The sequence below is a fragment of the Rhinatrema bivittatum genome, chromosome 4, assembly GCF_901001135.1.
Source record: "Rhinatrema bivittatum chromosome 4, aRhiBiv1.1, whole genome shotgun sequence".
Lineage (NCBI taxonomy): Eukaryota > Metazoa > Chordata > Amphibia > Gymnophiona > Rhinatrematidae > Rhinatrema > Rhinatrema bivittatum.
The window spans coordinates 237254562-237270339 of NC_042618.1; the positions used below are offsets into that span (position 1 = coordinate 237254562).

General features: G+C 47.7%; 1 protein-coding gene across 2 annotated transcripts in view; it reads right to left on the reverse strand.

The window, feature by feature from the left end:
* The window catches only part of LOC115090603 (sodium- and chloride-dependent betaine transporter-like), a 368393-nt gene that overhangs the window by 51410 nt on the left and 301205 nt on the right, over window positions 1-15778 (reverse strand). For both annotated transcript variants that reach the window (XM_029599943.1, XM_029599944.1), the window contains exon 11: window positions 480-617. In XM_029599943.1, coding sequence (XP_029455803.1) covers window positions 480-617 — 138 coding nt within the window. The remainder of the gene's footprint in view (window positions 1-479; window positions 618-15778) is intronic.

Here is a 15778-nt window from a genome sequence, read left to right on the forward strand (position 1 = left end):
TAGTAAATACTTTTGAAAGGGAAACTACGCAGGTAGCTTCCCCTTGAAAATCCACTACAAATACATGCATAAAAAGTGCCCATGTATTTTGTACCTGTTATTTCTGTGGGTAGCAGAATGTGGAATAAAATACCGAATGTACATTTTCAAATCTTCCCCCAGTTTAAAATATGCCCTTGGGTGCATCTCTTCATAATCTGGCTAAAAGTATACACTTTTTGGAAGCCCTCATGTCATTTTAGCCTCTCTGAGGGGGGACAATTTTGTAATAGAATTGTCTAGCTGGAAAATTCCATTGCTTCCCAGCTAAATGTCTCTGTAAATTGTCTTAATAATGTGAAAGAAGTCAAATCTTATTTAAAATAACCCTTTCAACTGTGCTGTTTTGGCTTTCTTATCTGTATAAACAGAACATAATGTGCAAATTCTCGAAGATGGGAGTACTAAACAATAACAACCCCATCCCACCAAAATCTCACCTCTGTGATCAAGAGTAGCCCTAGCAGAAAACATATGACGCAGATTGCCAGGATCAGGAGCTCTCGGGAATAATGCATTTTTGAAAGTCCTGGGAACATATCCATCAGTGCCGTCGCCAGGGACGCCACAACAACAAACTGCAGAAAAATTCACATTCACAGTCCAGTCAGGGTCCACATATTTTATTCTCTCTCATGTTCCCTTTCTCTTCCCTTTACTGTTTAATACAGAAAACAAGCATGGCTGGTTAGATCAGCTGGCTAAAATGTGGTGCTAAGAATACCGAGGCTGTGGGTTTGTTCCCCATGTAGGCCACTTGTTCTGTCTTACATAAGGGTTGTTACCCTTTTAAACTGGTGACAAAAAGGGGGGGGGGTTTGAAATGATGAAAAGAGAGGTTAGATGAAGCTTTAAAATACAAAGCATGTAACAGTGTAAGACAGTTACGAAACTAAAATAAAAAAAAAAAAAAATCATACCGAGGTTAGGCTCAAAAGGATCTTCAAGTATAGGATAACCACATAGCTCCATGCTCAGGGAGACAAGCTGAGCCAGTTCAAGTTTTTCATCATTGCATGCATAGAATATTAGTGCTGCTTTGTTTAAGGAACACATTTGGGAAATCAGCAGCACGTCTCTATGCATGCAGCGGAGTAAAATCTTGGACTTGAAGCTATTTGGCCGCCGCTCCCCCCCACCCCACCCCCTGTTTAAATAAATTAATTAAATTAGATGGCAGAGGAAAAACTTAATGCATCAGTGACAAAGAAGAAATTCTTAATGACTCTTTTTTCCCTGCAGTATTTACAGTGAGAAAGCTATTGAGGGAACAAAATCTAATCAGGACAGCTGATCCTTACATTAAACACAATGAGGTTATCATTACCAAGGAGTAACTCAAAACGTTTCTAGATTGAATAACAGTTAAATCCCTGGGAGCAGATGAAAGTCCTCCAAAGATAAATAAGTAAAATATTTGTATAACCATTGTACTTATGTTTTAGGAGTCAATTAACATGAAGAGAGTTGTTCAGGATTAGTGAAAGGCACATTAGTGCCCATATTCAGAAAAAGAACTGTAATAAATACTAGGCAAATATAGCTTTGTTAGCCAAGTGGAGAATACACTAAAAGTGATTGAAAAAAGGGAGACGCTTGTGCGTATTAAGGGGATGGGGATGACTACCAAAGATAAACCTGGATTCAGGAGCAGAAAGAATTGGTTTAGATTTTACTAGAGGTTTGATACCTCAGAAAAAGCTGATTTTTAAATTACAGATAAGAGGATTAGCAAAATCATCAGTGGCTGGAAAAGGAACTGGCTAAACAGGAAGCATCTGTGGGTCTTAATAAGTTGGAACATATTCCAATTAGAATATGTTGTGCCTGAGGTGGACCCTTGGGCCGAGGTGGGGATGAAGCAAGCCGAATGAAGGGTCCTATGGGTCCCCACCGTTGGCAGGTGAAGTGGGCTGATGGACAGAGGCTGGCTGGCGCTTCACCAATACCAGCCCTCATTCCCCGCAGGTTGAGTCTTTGTGTACCGGGGCCAGCTGGACTTAAGTGGACCCCCGTATGTCGTCGTCAATGGAGGGATTGAGGTCAGCCCAGAGATAGCAGCAGAGGTATGGTACAGTCTTGTAATGGACGAGGTAGAGTCCCAGAGACCCAGGCAACAAAGGAACAGAGTCAGACAGGGGGCGCCCGAGTAAGAGCAGGCAGAAGCCTGAATAGACCAAGTCCAGGACGTAGGCTGAAGAGGCGTCGTAGAGCAAGCTTGAGTCAGGGCTGGTGGAAATCTGGAAGTGGTAGCAAGCAAGGCTGAAGTCTGAGTGTGGAGATAGTCAAATGTAGTCAAGCAAAGCAGAGGTTTGGGTCTGGAGAGAGGCAACAGAGTAGTCAGGTAATGCAGAGGTCTGGGTCTGGAGAGAGGCAATGGAGTAGTCAGGCAATGCAGAGGTCTGGGTCTGGAGAGAGGCAACGGAGTAGTCAGGCAATGCAGAGGTTCGGGCTTGGGGAGAGTCAATGGCGTGGTCAGGCAAAGCAGAGGTCCAACTTGGAGAGAGTCAACAGCGTGGTCAGGCAAAGCAGAGGTCAAGATCCAAAAGGCAGTCCGAGGGTAGGGTGGTGAACAGGAACACAGGAATGAGGAAACCAGGAACAGGAGTTAGCAAGGATCAGGAACACAGAAACGAGAAGAATCTCTCAGGAGGGAATGAGTACTTGACCAGCAAGGAGACCTGTTGCAAAGGCAAAGCTAGGGAGCGGAGCCTGGGCTTATATACCAGGGATCCGCTGACGGACGTCATCATCCGGGGCCGTGGCTCGGTTCCCGCCACGGGCCCTACTTAAGATTCAGTGAAGCTCGCGCCTAGGGAAGGATGCAGTGCCGAGTAGCAGTGTCTCTCCGTGGGCCACACAGAGAGGTCCAACATGGAGCAGCAGGAGAGGTAGCTGGACTGGAGATACAGGGTCTGCAGATGAGCCGGAGGCACCAGGGGTGGCCCGAGGACGGAGCCGGCAGCCTAGCACTGTCAGAGACGAGGGACCAGGCACTGAAGTCGCTGTAGAGAGGTGAGGGGGCTGTGCCACGGGTCTGCCTCGGACAGCACGCATAACAGTACCCCCCTTTACGCCCTCCCCTTGGAGGTCTGGGTTTGCCCGGATGGGCCCGATGAAATTGCAGGAAGAGGGTTTTATCCAGGATGTTTCAAGCTGGTTCCCACAAATTTTCTTCGGGGGCCATAACCCTCCCAAGAAAGGAGGTATTCCCCATGGCGGCCCCTACGGTGGACATCGAGAACTTCGTGGACTTTATAGGTGGTGTCAGTCTCTGCCACCAATGATGATGGCTCAGGAGCTTTTCAGGAAGGCCAGGATAGGACCACTGGTTTTAAAAGAGATACGTGGAATGTATTGTGGATTCCCAGCGTAGACGGCAGCTGAAGCTGATATGTAACTGGTCCAATGCGACGAGTGTTTGGGCAAGGTCCAATGTACCTTGTTGCAAACCTTTGAGAAGGTATCTTGAGCAAAATATACCGAGTGCTCAACCAGACTTTCTGGCCAAGAAGGAATTAAGGAGCTGAGCATCAGCAACTGTCAGCAGATCTCTTGGCCCAAGAAGTGGCTTGGCGAAAGCGAAGGTTCGTCTGTTCCCATAGTGCCTTGAAGGCATCAGCAGTGGCCTGCGCAGCAGGAGAAGGTACTGATAGCAGTATGGGCAATGGTGGTTGCGGTTGCTTCCCATAGACAATGGAAAAAGGTGACATACCCGTAGCAGTGGTGATATGAGAGTTGTGAGAAAACTCTGCCCAAGGAAGGAGTTCAGACAATCGTTTATGTAGACACAAAGAAAAGCCTTTAAGGAGCGGTTCATACGTTCAGTTTGTCCATTGGTTTGAGGGTGGTAGGCTGTTGTTAGACTGATGTTAATGTGAAATTTACGACAAAGAGTGCGCCAATATCTGACAACAAATTGTGGACCTCTATCAGAGACAATGTCCTTGGGTAGGCCATGTAATCTGAAGATGTGATGAAAGAACAGTCATGCGAACTTGGGAGCAGATGGTAGGCCTGGTAGGGGGACAAAATGGGTCATCTTTGAGAATCGATCTATTGTGACCCATATGACCATATGGCCCTTAGATGGTGGCAAGTCCACGATGAAATCTGAAGTTAAGTGGGTCTATGGTTCCTCGGGAGCTGGAAGTGGCTGAAACAAACCCCAGGGTCAACTGACCAGGGGTTTTTGTTAAGCACAAGTGTTACAGGAATTGACATATGCTTTAGCGTCAGAGACCATAGTGGACCACCAGAAGAACCACTGGAGCAGTGCTAAGGTTCATGCTCATCCTGGGTGACCATCAAACTTTGAGTCGTGCTCACCAGAGGACTCTTTCTCAGAGTCATCAGGGCACAACAGTCTTCCCAGTAGGGGCTGGGTGAGTTGCAGAGAAGCAGATACAAGCTGGGTCTATTATGTGAATGGGTTCGTCCAGAGTATCTTCTGGCTCAAAAGAGCATGATAGGGCATCTGCCTGGAGGTTTTTTCCAGCTGGACGATAACAAAGTTCAAAGTTGAACCTAGAAAAGAATAAAGCCTATCGAGCCTGGCAGGTGTTGAGACGTTGGGCATGGCTCAAATGTTCCAGGTTCTTGTGATCTGTGAATACAACAAACTTGTGTTGAGTGCCATCTAACCATGGGTGCCATTCTTCTAGAGCCAGTTTGATGGAGAATAACTCAGATCTCCGATACCATAATTTTGTTCCTCTGAAGAGAACTTGTAAGAATAAAATGAACACGGGACTACAGATCCGGAAGTGGAACATTAGCTCAGGACCGCCCCAACCCCGATTGCGGAGGTATCCACCTCAACCAGGAAGGGGCGGCTTGGGTCTAGATGATGGAGACAGGAACTGGCTAGGAAGGCTTCTTTGAGGTGGTGAAAGGCTGTGATAGCTTCCGGAGACAAGTTTCGAGTGTCTTGGCCCTTACGAGTCAATGCAGTCAGAGGGGTTGCCAGGGTTGAATAATGTGGAATAAAATGATGATAATAATTTGAGAATCCTAAGAATCGTTGTAGTGCCTTAAGACCCACATGCTATGGCCAATCTTGGATTCCTTTGAGTTTGGCAGGATCCATTTAGAATCCTTGTTGTGAAATGATGTACCTGAGGAAAGGCAGGCTGGACTTCTCAAACAAACACTTATCCAATTTTGTGAATAAGTGTTTCTCATGAAGGCGTTGAAGGTCTGTACGGTGTGTAGCCAGATCTTTGGAAAAGACAAGAATGTCATCAAGGTATGCCACAACCTTGGTGTATGGTAGGTCTCTGAAAATTTCGTTCATCATTCGTTGGAATACTGCAGGTACATTACAGAAGCTGAAGGGCATCACCAGATATTCGTAATGCCCATCTCTGGTGTTGAAAGCAGTTTTCCAGCTATCATCAGGGCGAATCAGCACTAAGTTGTATGCCCCGCGTAAGTCCAACTTGATGAATATGGAGGCCCCATGCAGACGATCAATGGCAGAGGGTACTTGTCTTTGCGGGTAATCACATTCAAGCCACGATAGTCGATACATGACGTGAGAGGCCCATCCTTCTTCGTTACAAAGAAGAATCCTGCACCAGCAGGAGATGTGGAGAGATGGATGAACCCCTTCACAAGGTTTTCTTGAATGCACTCCATCATGGCCTTAGTCTTGGGTAGAGACAGAGAATAAGTACACCCTCGGGGAGGCGTGGTCTCTGGTAGACGTTCAAAGGGGCAGTCAAACCTCCGAAGAAGTGGAAGAAGGTCTGCTTTTTGCTTGGAAAATACGTCTTCAAAATCCGCATAAGGAACGGGTATATCTGAAGAGGTAGCTGCGAGAGGAATCACGGGTGGTGGTAACACTTTATGTAGACAAGATTGATGGCAGGTAGAGCCCCATTCCACAGCTGAAGCGACTCCCAATCAAATTGAGGGGTATGATGTTGGAGCCAGGGTAGCCCTAAGACTACTGGGTGAATGGATTTCTCCAGTACCATTAATTCAATTTCTTCAGTATGGACGGCGCCAGTACAAAGTTGAACTGGCTCAGTGGTCAGGAATATTTGACTGGGTAGCAGTTCTCCATAGATGGAAACAATGCACAAAGAGGTCTCCAGAGGACGGGTTTTTATACCCAGTAGTTGAACTAGATCCTTGAGGATAAAATTGCCTCCTGCTCCGGAATCTACCAGAGCAAGAACTGGAAAGGGTCGTGAGACCCAGGTCAAGGTGACAGGTACTGATAGCTGAGGGGCTGGTGATGTTGCACCCAGGTTCAGGACCCCAACTGAACTTAGGCCGGGAAGTTTCCCGGACGTACTGGGCAGACCTGTAGATGGTGACCGGGTGCTCCGCAATACAGACACAGACCTGTTTGTCTCCACCGGAGGCACTCTTCCAGGGACAGCCACCCATGGCCCAGCTGCATGGGCTCTTCCGTCTTGGCCACAATAGAGACCCTACAGGCAGGACTGGAGGTAGGTGGCAAAAGGGAATGAACCTGAGAGGGCTTCTTGGGCATCCGATTCTCCCAGTGAGGCTCCTGGAGCGATGATCAATTCAGCCCGTATGGTCTATAAGGTCCTCAAGAGAGGAAGGAAGCTCCCATGCTACCAGCTCTTCCTTCAGCTGCGGGGAAAGTCCATCCAGGCAGATAGCTCGTAGGCAGTTTTCCTGTCAAGCGAGTTTAGAAGCTAAAGTCTGAAATTCAATTGTGTAGTCAAATAGGCTTCTTTGACCTTGACGAAGGTGTAACAAACTAGTGCTTGCCACAGCATGCCACCCAGGATCATTGAAAGTCCGCCGGAATACGGCCACAAATCGAAACAGTTCCTGTAGAAGGGAGTTCGGTCGCTCCCACATGGGAGAAGCCCAAGACAGCGCCTTCCCTTTGAGACGAGACAAGATAAAGCTGACCTTGGTTAGTTCATCTTGAAAGACGGAGGGCTGCAGAGCGAACTCCATGTAGCACTTGTTGATAAAACCTCTGCAGAGCTTGGAGTCACCATTGAAATGAGGTGGAGCTGGTAGGGCCAACAAGGCTCTAGGAGTGGAAGGAGACAGCTCTGGATGACAAGAAGGCCGGTACTGGAACTGGGTTGCTGGTTAGGGCATGAAGATGCTCAAGGGAGGACTCCAGTGCCTCGAGAAACTGCTGCTGTTCTTGTACTTTGGAGGCCACGCCAGAAATGGTCTGGAGGGCACACGGCTCTGCCGGGTTCATGGCCTTTGTGTTGCGACTGTCATTGCCCGACGTCTTTACTCCACCCTCTTTACCTCTGTGGCGACTCCCTTCAGGTCTGATGGACGGCTGGCTGCCACCGCGTATCCCTGCCATCTCCCTCCGGCATCCCTGGACCGGCTCGACACTGCAGATCCGCCATGTTGTCTGAAGCCTAGGGCGCACGCACTCACGCTCCGAGTTAAGTACTAGCAAGGGTGCGAACCTCAGGGGGTGTCCCCCTGAGATGAAGTCATCCGCTTCCGATATTTAAAGGTCTCCGATATTGCTAACGAACTGAGTTAGCAAAGGATTCCATAGCTACTCTGCCTCCTCGGACTTACCAGAGGTACCCGCTCCTCGGGGGCCTCGCTCTCTCTTTGCTTTTCAGGTTACAGACAAGAACCGGTACTCGCTCCTCGAGGGCCCTTGTTCCTGACTATCTGCATTTCTCTTCTGCCTGGAAGCCTATCATTGTCTACAACATTGTGAGTTACCATCGCTCTCTCAGAGCTTTCCCTGGAACCAGGTACTCACTCCTCGAGGGCCTACCCTTTCCAGCTCCTGAGCTCCCTGAGACCTATATGTGAGTGTTGTCATCTGTTCTGTTCATGAACTCTGCATACCCTGCCTATTCACTGTCTGCAGTTTCTCAACAGCTCAGCCATCCAGGGATTGCTGTTCCTGTATCTGAGGGATTTCAGCCCTGCCGGGCACTTCAGCTCACTACTGCCACCTCTGGTGGTTTCAAAACCTGTTTAATAAAAGAACTAGTGCGTGTCTGTCTCTATACTCTAAGCCTAGCCGGTGGTCCCTCTCGGGATCTTCCCCTGGGGGCGTGGTCATCTGCCACCGGCCCAAGGATCCACCTACTACTATCTCCAGCAGTCTTATACAACGGATTGCTAAACTCCTCCTAGGGAACATTTCAGATGGCAAACTCTGTAGTCGGAACACTACAGATTGCTAACTCCAGCAGTCAGAATACAGCAGATTGCTAACTCCGTAGTCGGAACACTACACTTTGCAACCTGTTGCACCGGAGGTGGACCCTTGGGCAGAGGTGGGGTTGATGCAACCCGTAGGAAGGGTCCTATGGGTCCACACCATCGGCAGACGAAGTGGACTGATGGACGGAGGCCGGCTGGTGCTTCACCAATACCAGCCCTCATTCCCTGCGGGTTGAACCTTTGGGTACCAGGGCCAGCTGGACTTAGGTGGGCCCCCGTATGTCATCCTCGATGGAGGGATCAAGGTCAACCTAGAGACAACAGCAGAGGGTATGGTACAGTCTTGTACTGGATGAGGTAAATTCCTGGAGACCCGGGTGCCAAAAAAACAAAGTCAGACAGAGGGCGCCCGAGCAAGAGCAGGCCGAAGTCTGAATAGCCCAAGTCCTGGATGTAGGCTGAAGAGGTATCGTAGAGCTAGCTTGAGTCAGGGCTGGCGGCAATCTGGAATTGGTGGCAAGCAAGGCTGAGGTCTGAGTGCAGAGATAGGCAAACATAGTCAGGCAAAGCAGAGGTCTGGGTCTGGAGAGAGGCAATGGAGTAGTCAGGCAATGCAGAGGTCTGGGTCTGGAGAGAGGCAACGGAGTAGTCAGGCAACGCAGAGGTCTGGGCTTGGAGAGAGTCAACGGCGTGGTCTGACAAAAAAATAAATAATCACAAATAATGTGATTATTTATTTTTTAATTTTAACATTTACTTTATGATTTAATTAATTTATATTAAGTTAAGAATGATTCTTATTTATAGTTACTTGTTTGATTGGTTTAAATTTTTATTGTATTTTATGACTTAGTTATGAAACATTGTAAACCGGTGTGAAGGTAAATACCAACATCGATATAGAAAATTAAGTAAATACATAAAATCAACCTAATAAATGAAGGTTGACCGACGTGCCGCAAATGCGCAGTAGAGAGCAGCTCTACCGCGCATGTCCAGGCGAGCACGTCGGTCTCAGCCAGCGTCAGAAAAAAAAACCCAACATGGCGGCGTCGAGTGGCAGCGGTGGCAGCAGTGGGCGGTGGCAGCGGGCGGCGGCAGCGGCGGCCAGTAGTGAGGGAGGGAGGAGAGAGAGGGAGGGAGGAGAGAGAGAGAGGGAGGGACGGACTGAGTGAGAGGGAGGGAGGGAGGGACTGAGTGGGAGGGAGGGACTGAGGGAGGGGAGGGAGGGACTGAGTGAGAGGGAGGGAGGGGGAGGGACTGAGTGAGAGGGAGGGAGGAGTGGGTGAGTGTGTGGGAGGGAGGTAGGGGGTGGGGACGAGTGAGGGAGAGGGAGAATGAGGGAGAGGTGAGAGACAGGGATGTGAGTAAGTGGAAGGGGGAGAGGGAGAATGAGGGAGAGGTGAGAGACAGGGATGTGAGTAAGTGGAAGGTAAGAAGTTGTGGAGCAGAGAAAAGGGAGTGGAGGAGGGCTGAGGGGGAGGGGATGGGATTGAGAGAGGGTGGGGAGTGACTGAGGGAAGGGGAGAGAGGTGGGAGTGACTGAGGGAAGGGGAGGGAGGTGAGAGTGAGGGGAAGGAGGCAGTGGGAGACAGAGGGTGAGTAAGACTGAGTGGAGGGAAGGGGAGGAGTGAACGAGGGGAAGGGGGAGAGAGGGAGAAAAAGTGTAGAAGGGTGCTGTGTTAGAAAATGGACTGAAAAAAAAATGTAATGTAGCCCGTTTTAACGGGCTTAACGGCTTGTAAATAAATAAACAAAGCAGCGGTCCAGGCTTGGGGAGAGTCAACAGCATGATCAAGCAAAGCAGAAATCCGGACTTGGAGTCAACGGCATGGTCAGGCAAAGCAGAGGTCCGGGCTTAGAGAGAGTCAACAGCGTGGTCAGGCAAAGCAGAGGTCGAGATCCAAAAAGCAATCTGAGGGTAGGGTGGTGAACAGGAACAAGGAAACCAGGAACAGGTATCAGCAAGGATCAGGAACACAGGAATGAGAAGAATCTCTCAGGAGGCAACGAGTACTCGACCAGCGAGGAAACCTGTTGCAAAGGCAAAGCTAGGGAGCGGAGTCTGGGCTTATATACCAGGGCTCTGCTGACATCATCATTCGGGGCTGTGGCTCGGTTCCCGCCGCGGGCCCTACTTAAGATTCAGTGATGCGCGCGCACGCGCCGAGTGTGGGGTGCGGCGCTGAGTAGCAGCATCTCTCCTAGGGTCTCATGGAGAGGCCCGACACGGAGCAACAGGAGTGGTAGCTGGACTGGAGATACCAGGGTCTGTAGCTAAGTCGGATGCACCAGGGGTGGCCCAAGGATGGAGCCAGTGGCCTACCGCCGCCAGAGACGAGGGACCAGGCACTGGAGTCACTGGAGAGAGGTGAGGGGGCCGCGCCACGGGTCTGCCGCAGACGGCACGCGTAACAGAATAAGGTACAAGTGATGTCCCATGGGGTCAGTATGGGAAATGCTGTTATTTATTTATCAGTAATCTGGAATATAACAATATTATTATTTTTGCCAATGTTGCATTTTGTAAATATGTTTCAGAGCTCACACATTTTTAGAGTAATATAGATACCCTAAGCAATGGGTAAAGAAGCACCAGAAGAGATTTCATTTGAGATAATGAATTTGGAGAACATAAGTAGGTAGGTACAGTGTAGTTGGGAATGGGTAGTACTTGCTCACATTAACCAGGAAAAAAGTTCTGGCCATATAAGTTAAGAAAAAACTATGAAGGAATACACAAAGTAAAGTAACAAAAGCTAAACACTTGTTGACATTCATTTAACAAGGGAGTGTGGAAGTAAGGCACTCAAATATCTTATCCTTTACTGGATCTTGTTGGATCCATTGAGATGCCTCTATGGAATACTAATAATGGTCAGTATAGCTATATTCTGATTTACTTAGATTCCTGATAATGGGAGCAATAAGAGGAGCTTTCAAGATATTTTAAACACTAATATAATCTTAGGTGTGAAAAACAATAAAAACTCAGGGAAGGAGTGGGGGGAGTGAGAGGAGAAAGACTTTCCTGCAGGGCTGCCTTACCGGGGTAGGAGGGATTCCAGCCCCGACGCGGCTCAGCTGTTTCTAATTTCCTCTTGGTCGGCACCGGAAGACCATAAAAACAAGCCTCACTGCGCTGATAACTCGGGGTGAGTGAGAGGAGAAAGACTTTCCTGCAGTGCTGCCTTACCGGGGTAGGAGGGATTCCAGCCCCGACACGGCTCAGCTGTTTCTAATTTCCTCTTGGTCGGCACCGGAAGGAGACCATAAAAACAAGCCTCACTGCGGCGCGTAGGCTTCGCCGGCATGGCACCGAAGCCGCGCGCCCCTGCCTGGCTTTGCCCGGATTCGTCTGGAGTAGTCTGGGTTTGCCTTCAGGAAAAACCAGCATTTCTGTAAAGAGATGGGATTTTGATGGGACTCTAGAAATACCGCCTCAGGTAGGATTTGTTTCCTGGTTTTATCCTCTCTCAACCCCCAATAGAGAAAATTATTATAGATTGACTGCAACACCGCCACGACTAGCCTCCTCAGTTTGTGATCTCATAGATTGATTAATAATAATTTCATAATGCCTCATACCAAGAGGAAGGCTAAGTTAAAACCTTCCCCTGGTAATATAGTTCCTGAGATGAGTCAGAGGAGTGTAACGGACTGGCTGGAATCCCTTCAGATAACCCCTGTTGAGGAAACCGCTGTGGAAGTGCAAGCGGAGTGGGCTGCACCCCACCTGGTTGAGGAGATCTCTTTAAGTCCAGGGGCGCTGGCAACACCACCTCTACCTGGGATAACTGGGGTTCCTCCAGTAGGTGAACCAGGTGTTTCCCAGGAGATCTTGGGTGGTTCGGTCCAGAGAATAATAAAAGAAACTACATCTATTGAGTTTAATAAGGAAATACCCCTAGAAATATTTGGATTAGAAGATTCTGGTAGTTCATCTTTGATCCCCAAAGATGAAAGTACACCTAAAGCAGAAAAGTTGAATACGATTAAACAAAGGGATATCGATAAAGCTGTTAAACCTAAAGTTATAACATCTGTAATTATGAAGCCTCCAAATATTACCCTCGAGACATTGTGGAATTATATAGCAAAGATAGATACTTCAATTACGAATTTGACAGTGGCAGTAATGGAAGCAAATAATACTATGAAAGGTAATTCAGAAAAGATAGAAAGTCAGCAAAAGGAAATCTGTAAGATTGAAGATCGTATTACAAAGATTGAAAAAGTTCAATGTAATCAAATTAAGGTTGAAGAACAGTTTCATAAAAAATTTGAAAATCTGGATAATAATATGCGGGCATTGAATTTAAGAGTAGTTAATTTCCCAGTTGTTAAGCAAATAAATCCTGTTGATTTATTTAAAGCATATATTACACAGATATTAAAGGTTCCTGAACAGGCTATGCCGGTAATTGAAAAAGCTTTTTATCTAGGAAAAAAGAAGGAACAAGAACAAGATCCAATACAGTGACGATCTGGGTAGTAAACAACAAAAGATTTCTGATGAAAGTGTAATTAATATTTCAGATTTACTTTAAAAATCTCAAGAAGAAATTGAGGTAAAAAGGCTAAGTACACTGTTAGTGAAATTTGCTTTCATTGCTGACAAAGAAAATGTTTTAAGATTTTTCTTCCGTAACAGATCGAATTTATTTTATGGGCAACAAATTTGGGTATATCCTGTCCTAGTCAAATGTACCCAAATACGTCGGAGGAAATTTCTGGCTTTGAGGAAGCGAGTGGTAGAAAAGGGTGGTTACTTCTTATTAAAGTATCCCTGTAACTGTTTAGTTAAGTTTGAAGGGAAGGCTTATTTGTTTTTGGATCCTGTCCACCTTGAGAATCTGCTTGAGAATATTGTAACTCCTGCAAATAGATAAATAGGGGGTTGTTTTGCATGTATACCTAAATGAGAATATTTCTAGAAATGTAAAAATTGCTCATAAAATAATCTTCTCTATTTTTTCCTTAGTAACCTGGATGTATATATACAATGTTTCTTTAAGGTAATTAACAGAAATGGAAATATTGCAAAATTGTATAATACGTTCAGCATTTGCCAATGGCAAGTTTATCGTTTGTTATTAATTAAAAAATTCAATAAATAAAAAATTTAAAAAAAACTCAGGGAAGGAAATTTTACAGACTCAGTGGAAATGACAACAAGAAAAGATATACACACATCTTGTATTCCAGTAAAGTGAACAATTAAGAAGTACATTACTACAAAAAAGAAGGCATAGAAATATGATCAAAAAGCAGCTGCTGAACAATGAGGCAAGTTGAACATTTGAGGAATCTAGCTGGAACTACTGCATCAAGCTTGTCACTGCATTTGGGGTTATTAAACACTAGGGATGTGAATCGTTTTCCATATCGTCTTAACGATAGAAATCGTGTGGCAGGGCAAGAAAATCGTCTTAGGCACGATTTTTTAGTTAAAAAATCGTTAAAAATCGTTTTTTCCGATTAGTGCGCACTAACTCGAGTTAGTGCGCACTAACGGGAGTTAGTGCGCACTAACTGGGAGTTAGTGCGCACTAACTGAAAATGATACAATTTGACACTTTTCAGGTCAGTTAAGGTCAGTTTAGGAATGAATATGTATTCCTATTGGCTGCCCTCTTATTTATTCATGTTACCAAGTTTCCTACTGACAGTATATGGGGGATGGGAAATGGAAACAGTTGGTAGCTTGACAAAACAAGTAATGTGATCAGTCAATGTGACTAGAACTTGTGCCCTAACCCTGATACCAGGGGTATTGTGATCTTCCTGCACACAGTGCCCTATCCCTATTAATAGCAGGAGTGTTGTGATCTTCCTGCACGCAGTGCCCTATCCCTAATACCAGGGGTGTTGTGATCTTCCTGCACACAGTGCCCTATTCCTGATACCGGGGGTGTTGTGATCTTCTTGCACACATCCCGATATCAGGGATAGGGCACTGCATGCAGGAAGATCACAACACTCCTGGTATTAATAGGGATAGGGCACTGCATGCAGGAAGATCACAACACTCCTGGTATTAATAGGGATAGGGCACTGCATGCAGGAAGATCACAACACCCCTGGTATCAGGGATAGGGCACTGTGTGCAGGAAGATCACAATACCCCGGAGGAGTGAGGGTCAGGCAGCTCCCCCCTGTCTGTGAAGCCAGCCTCTCACTAGTAATGCAGGGAGGGAGCTGTCTCAGACTTCACCATCCACCCCCCCCCCCCTCACCCACACACCATTCACTAGCTGGGACATGGGGGAAGTCAGGAGTGAGGGACAGGCAGCTCCCCCCTGTCTGTGAAGCCAGCCTCTCACTAGTAATGCAGGGAGGGAGCTGTCTCAGACTTCACCATCCTCCCCCCCCCCCTCACCCACACACCATTCACTAGCTGGGGCATGGGGGAAGTCAGGAGTGAGGGTCAGGCAGCTCCCCCCTGTCTGTGAAGCCAGCCTCTCACTAGTAATGCAGGGAGGGAGCTGTCTCAGACTTCACCATCCTCCCCCCCCCCCCTCACCCACACACCATTCACTAGCTGGGACATGGGGGAAGTCAGGAGTGAGGGTCAGGCAGCTCCCCCCTGTCTGCGAAGCCAGCCTCTCACTAGTAATGCAGGGAGGGAGCTGTCTCAGACTTCACCATCCACCCCCCCCCCCTCACCCACACACCATTCACTAGCTGGGACATGGGGGAAGTCAGGAGTGAGGGTCAGGCAGCTCCCCCCTGTCTGTGAAGCCAGCCTCTCACTAGTAATGCAGGGAGGGAGCTGTCTCAGACTTCACCATCCTCCCCCCCCCCCCCCCCCCCACACACCATTCACTAGCTGGGACATGGGGGAAGTCAGGAGTGAGGGTCAGGCAGCTCCCCCCTGTCTGTGAAGCCAGCCTCTCACTAGTAATGCAGGGAGGGAGCTGTCTCAGACTTCACCATCCTCCCCCCCCCCCTCACCCACACACCATTCACTAGCTGGGACATGGGGGAAGTCAGGAGTGAGGGTCAGGCAGCTCCCCCCTGTCTGTGAAGCCAGCCTCTCACTAGTAATGCAGGGAGGGAGCTGTCTCAGACTTCACCATCCTCCCCCCCCCCTCACCCACACACCATTCACTAGCTGGGACAGGGGGGAAGTCAGGAGTGAGGGTCAGGCAGCTCCCCCCTGTCTGTGAAGCCAGCCTCTCACTAGTAATGCAGGGAGGGAGCTGTCTCAGACTGGTATCAGGGTTAGGGCACTGTGTGCAGGAAGATCACAACACTCCTGGTATTAATAGGGATAGGGCACTGTAAGAGATGACTGTAGTAGATTGAATAAAGATCTGATGTTTCTGCTCTCCTCACACCAAACAAAAACAACACACAAGCAGAGAAGCCCTTCTTACAAAGCTGAGCTAGTGAGTTAAGTAGGAGGAAAAGTAAACATACTGGTGCCAGTGTGGCTACTTAAAAAATACACTTACCAACAATCAATTACATATATTTGAACTGTGTACAGTTCCAGCCAGGACCACCTTTCTAAAATGCACAGTGATTGGCAAATTCAACATGCACTAGCATTTCAGGTGCCTGCTAACAAAAATAATAA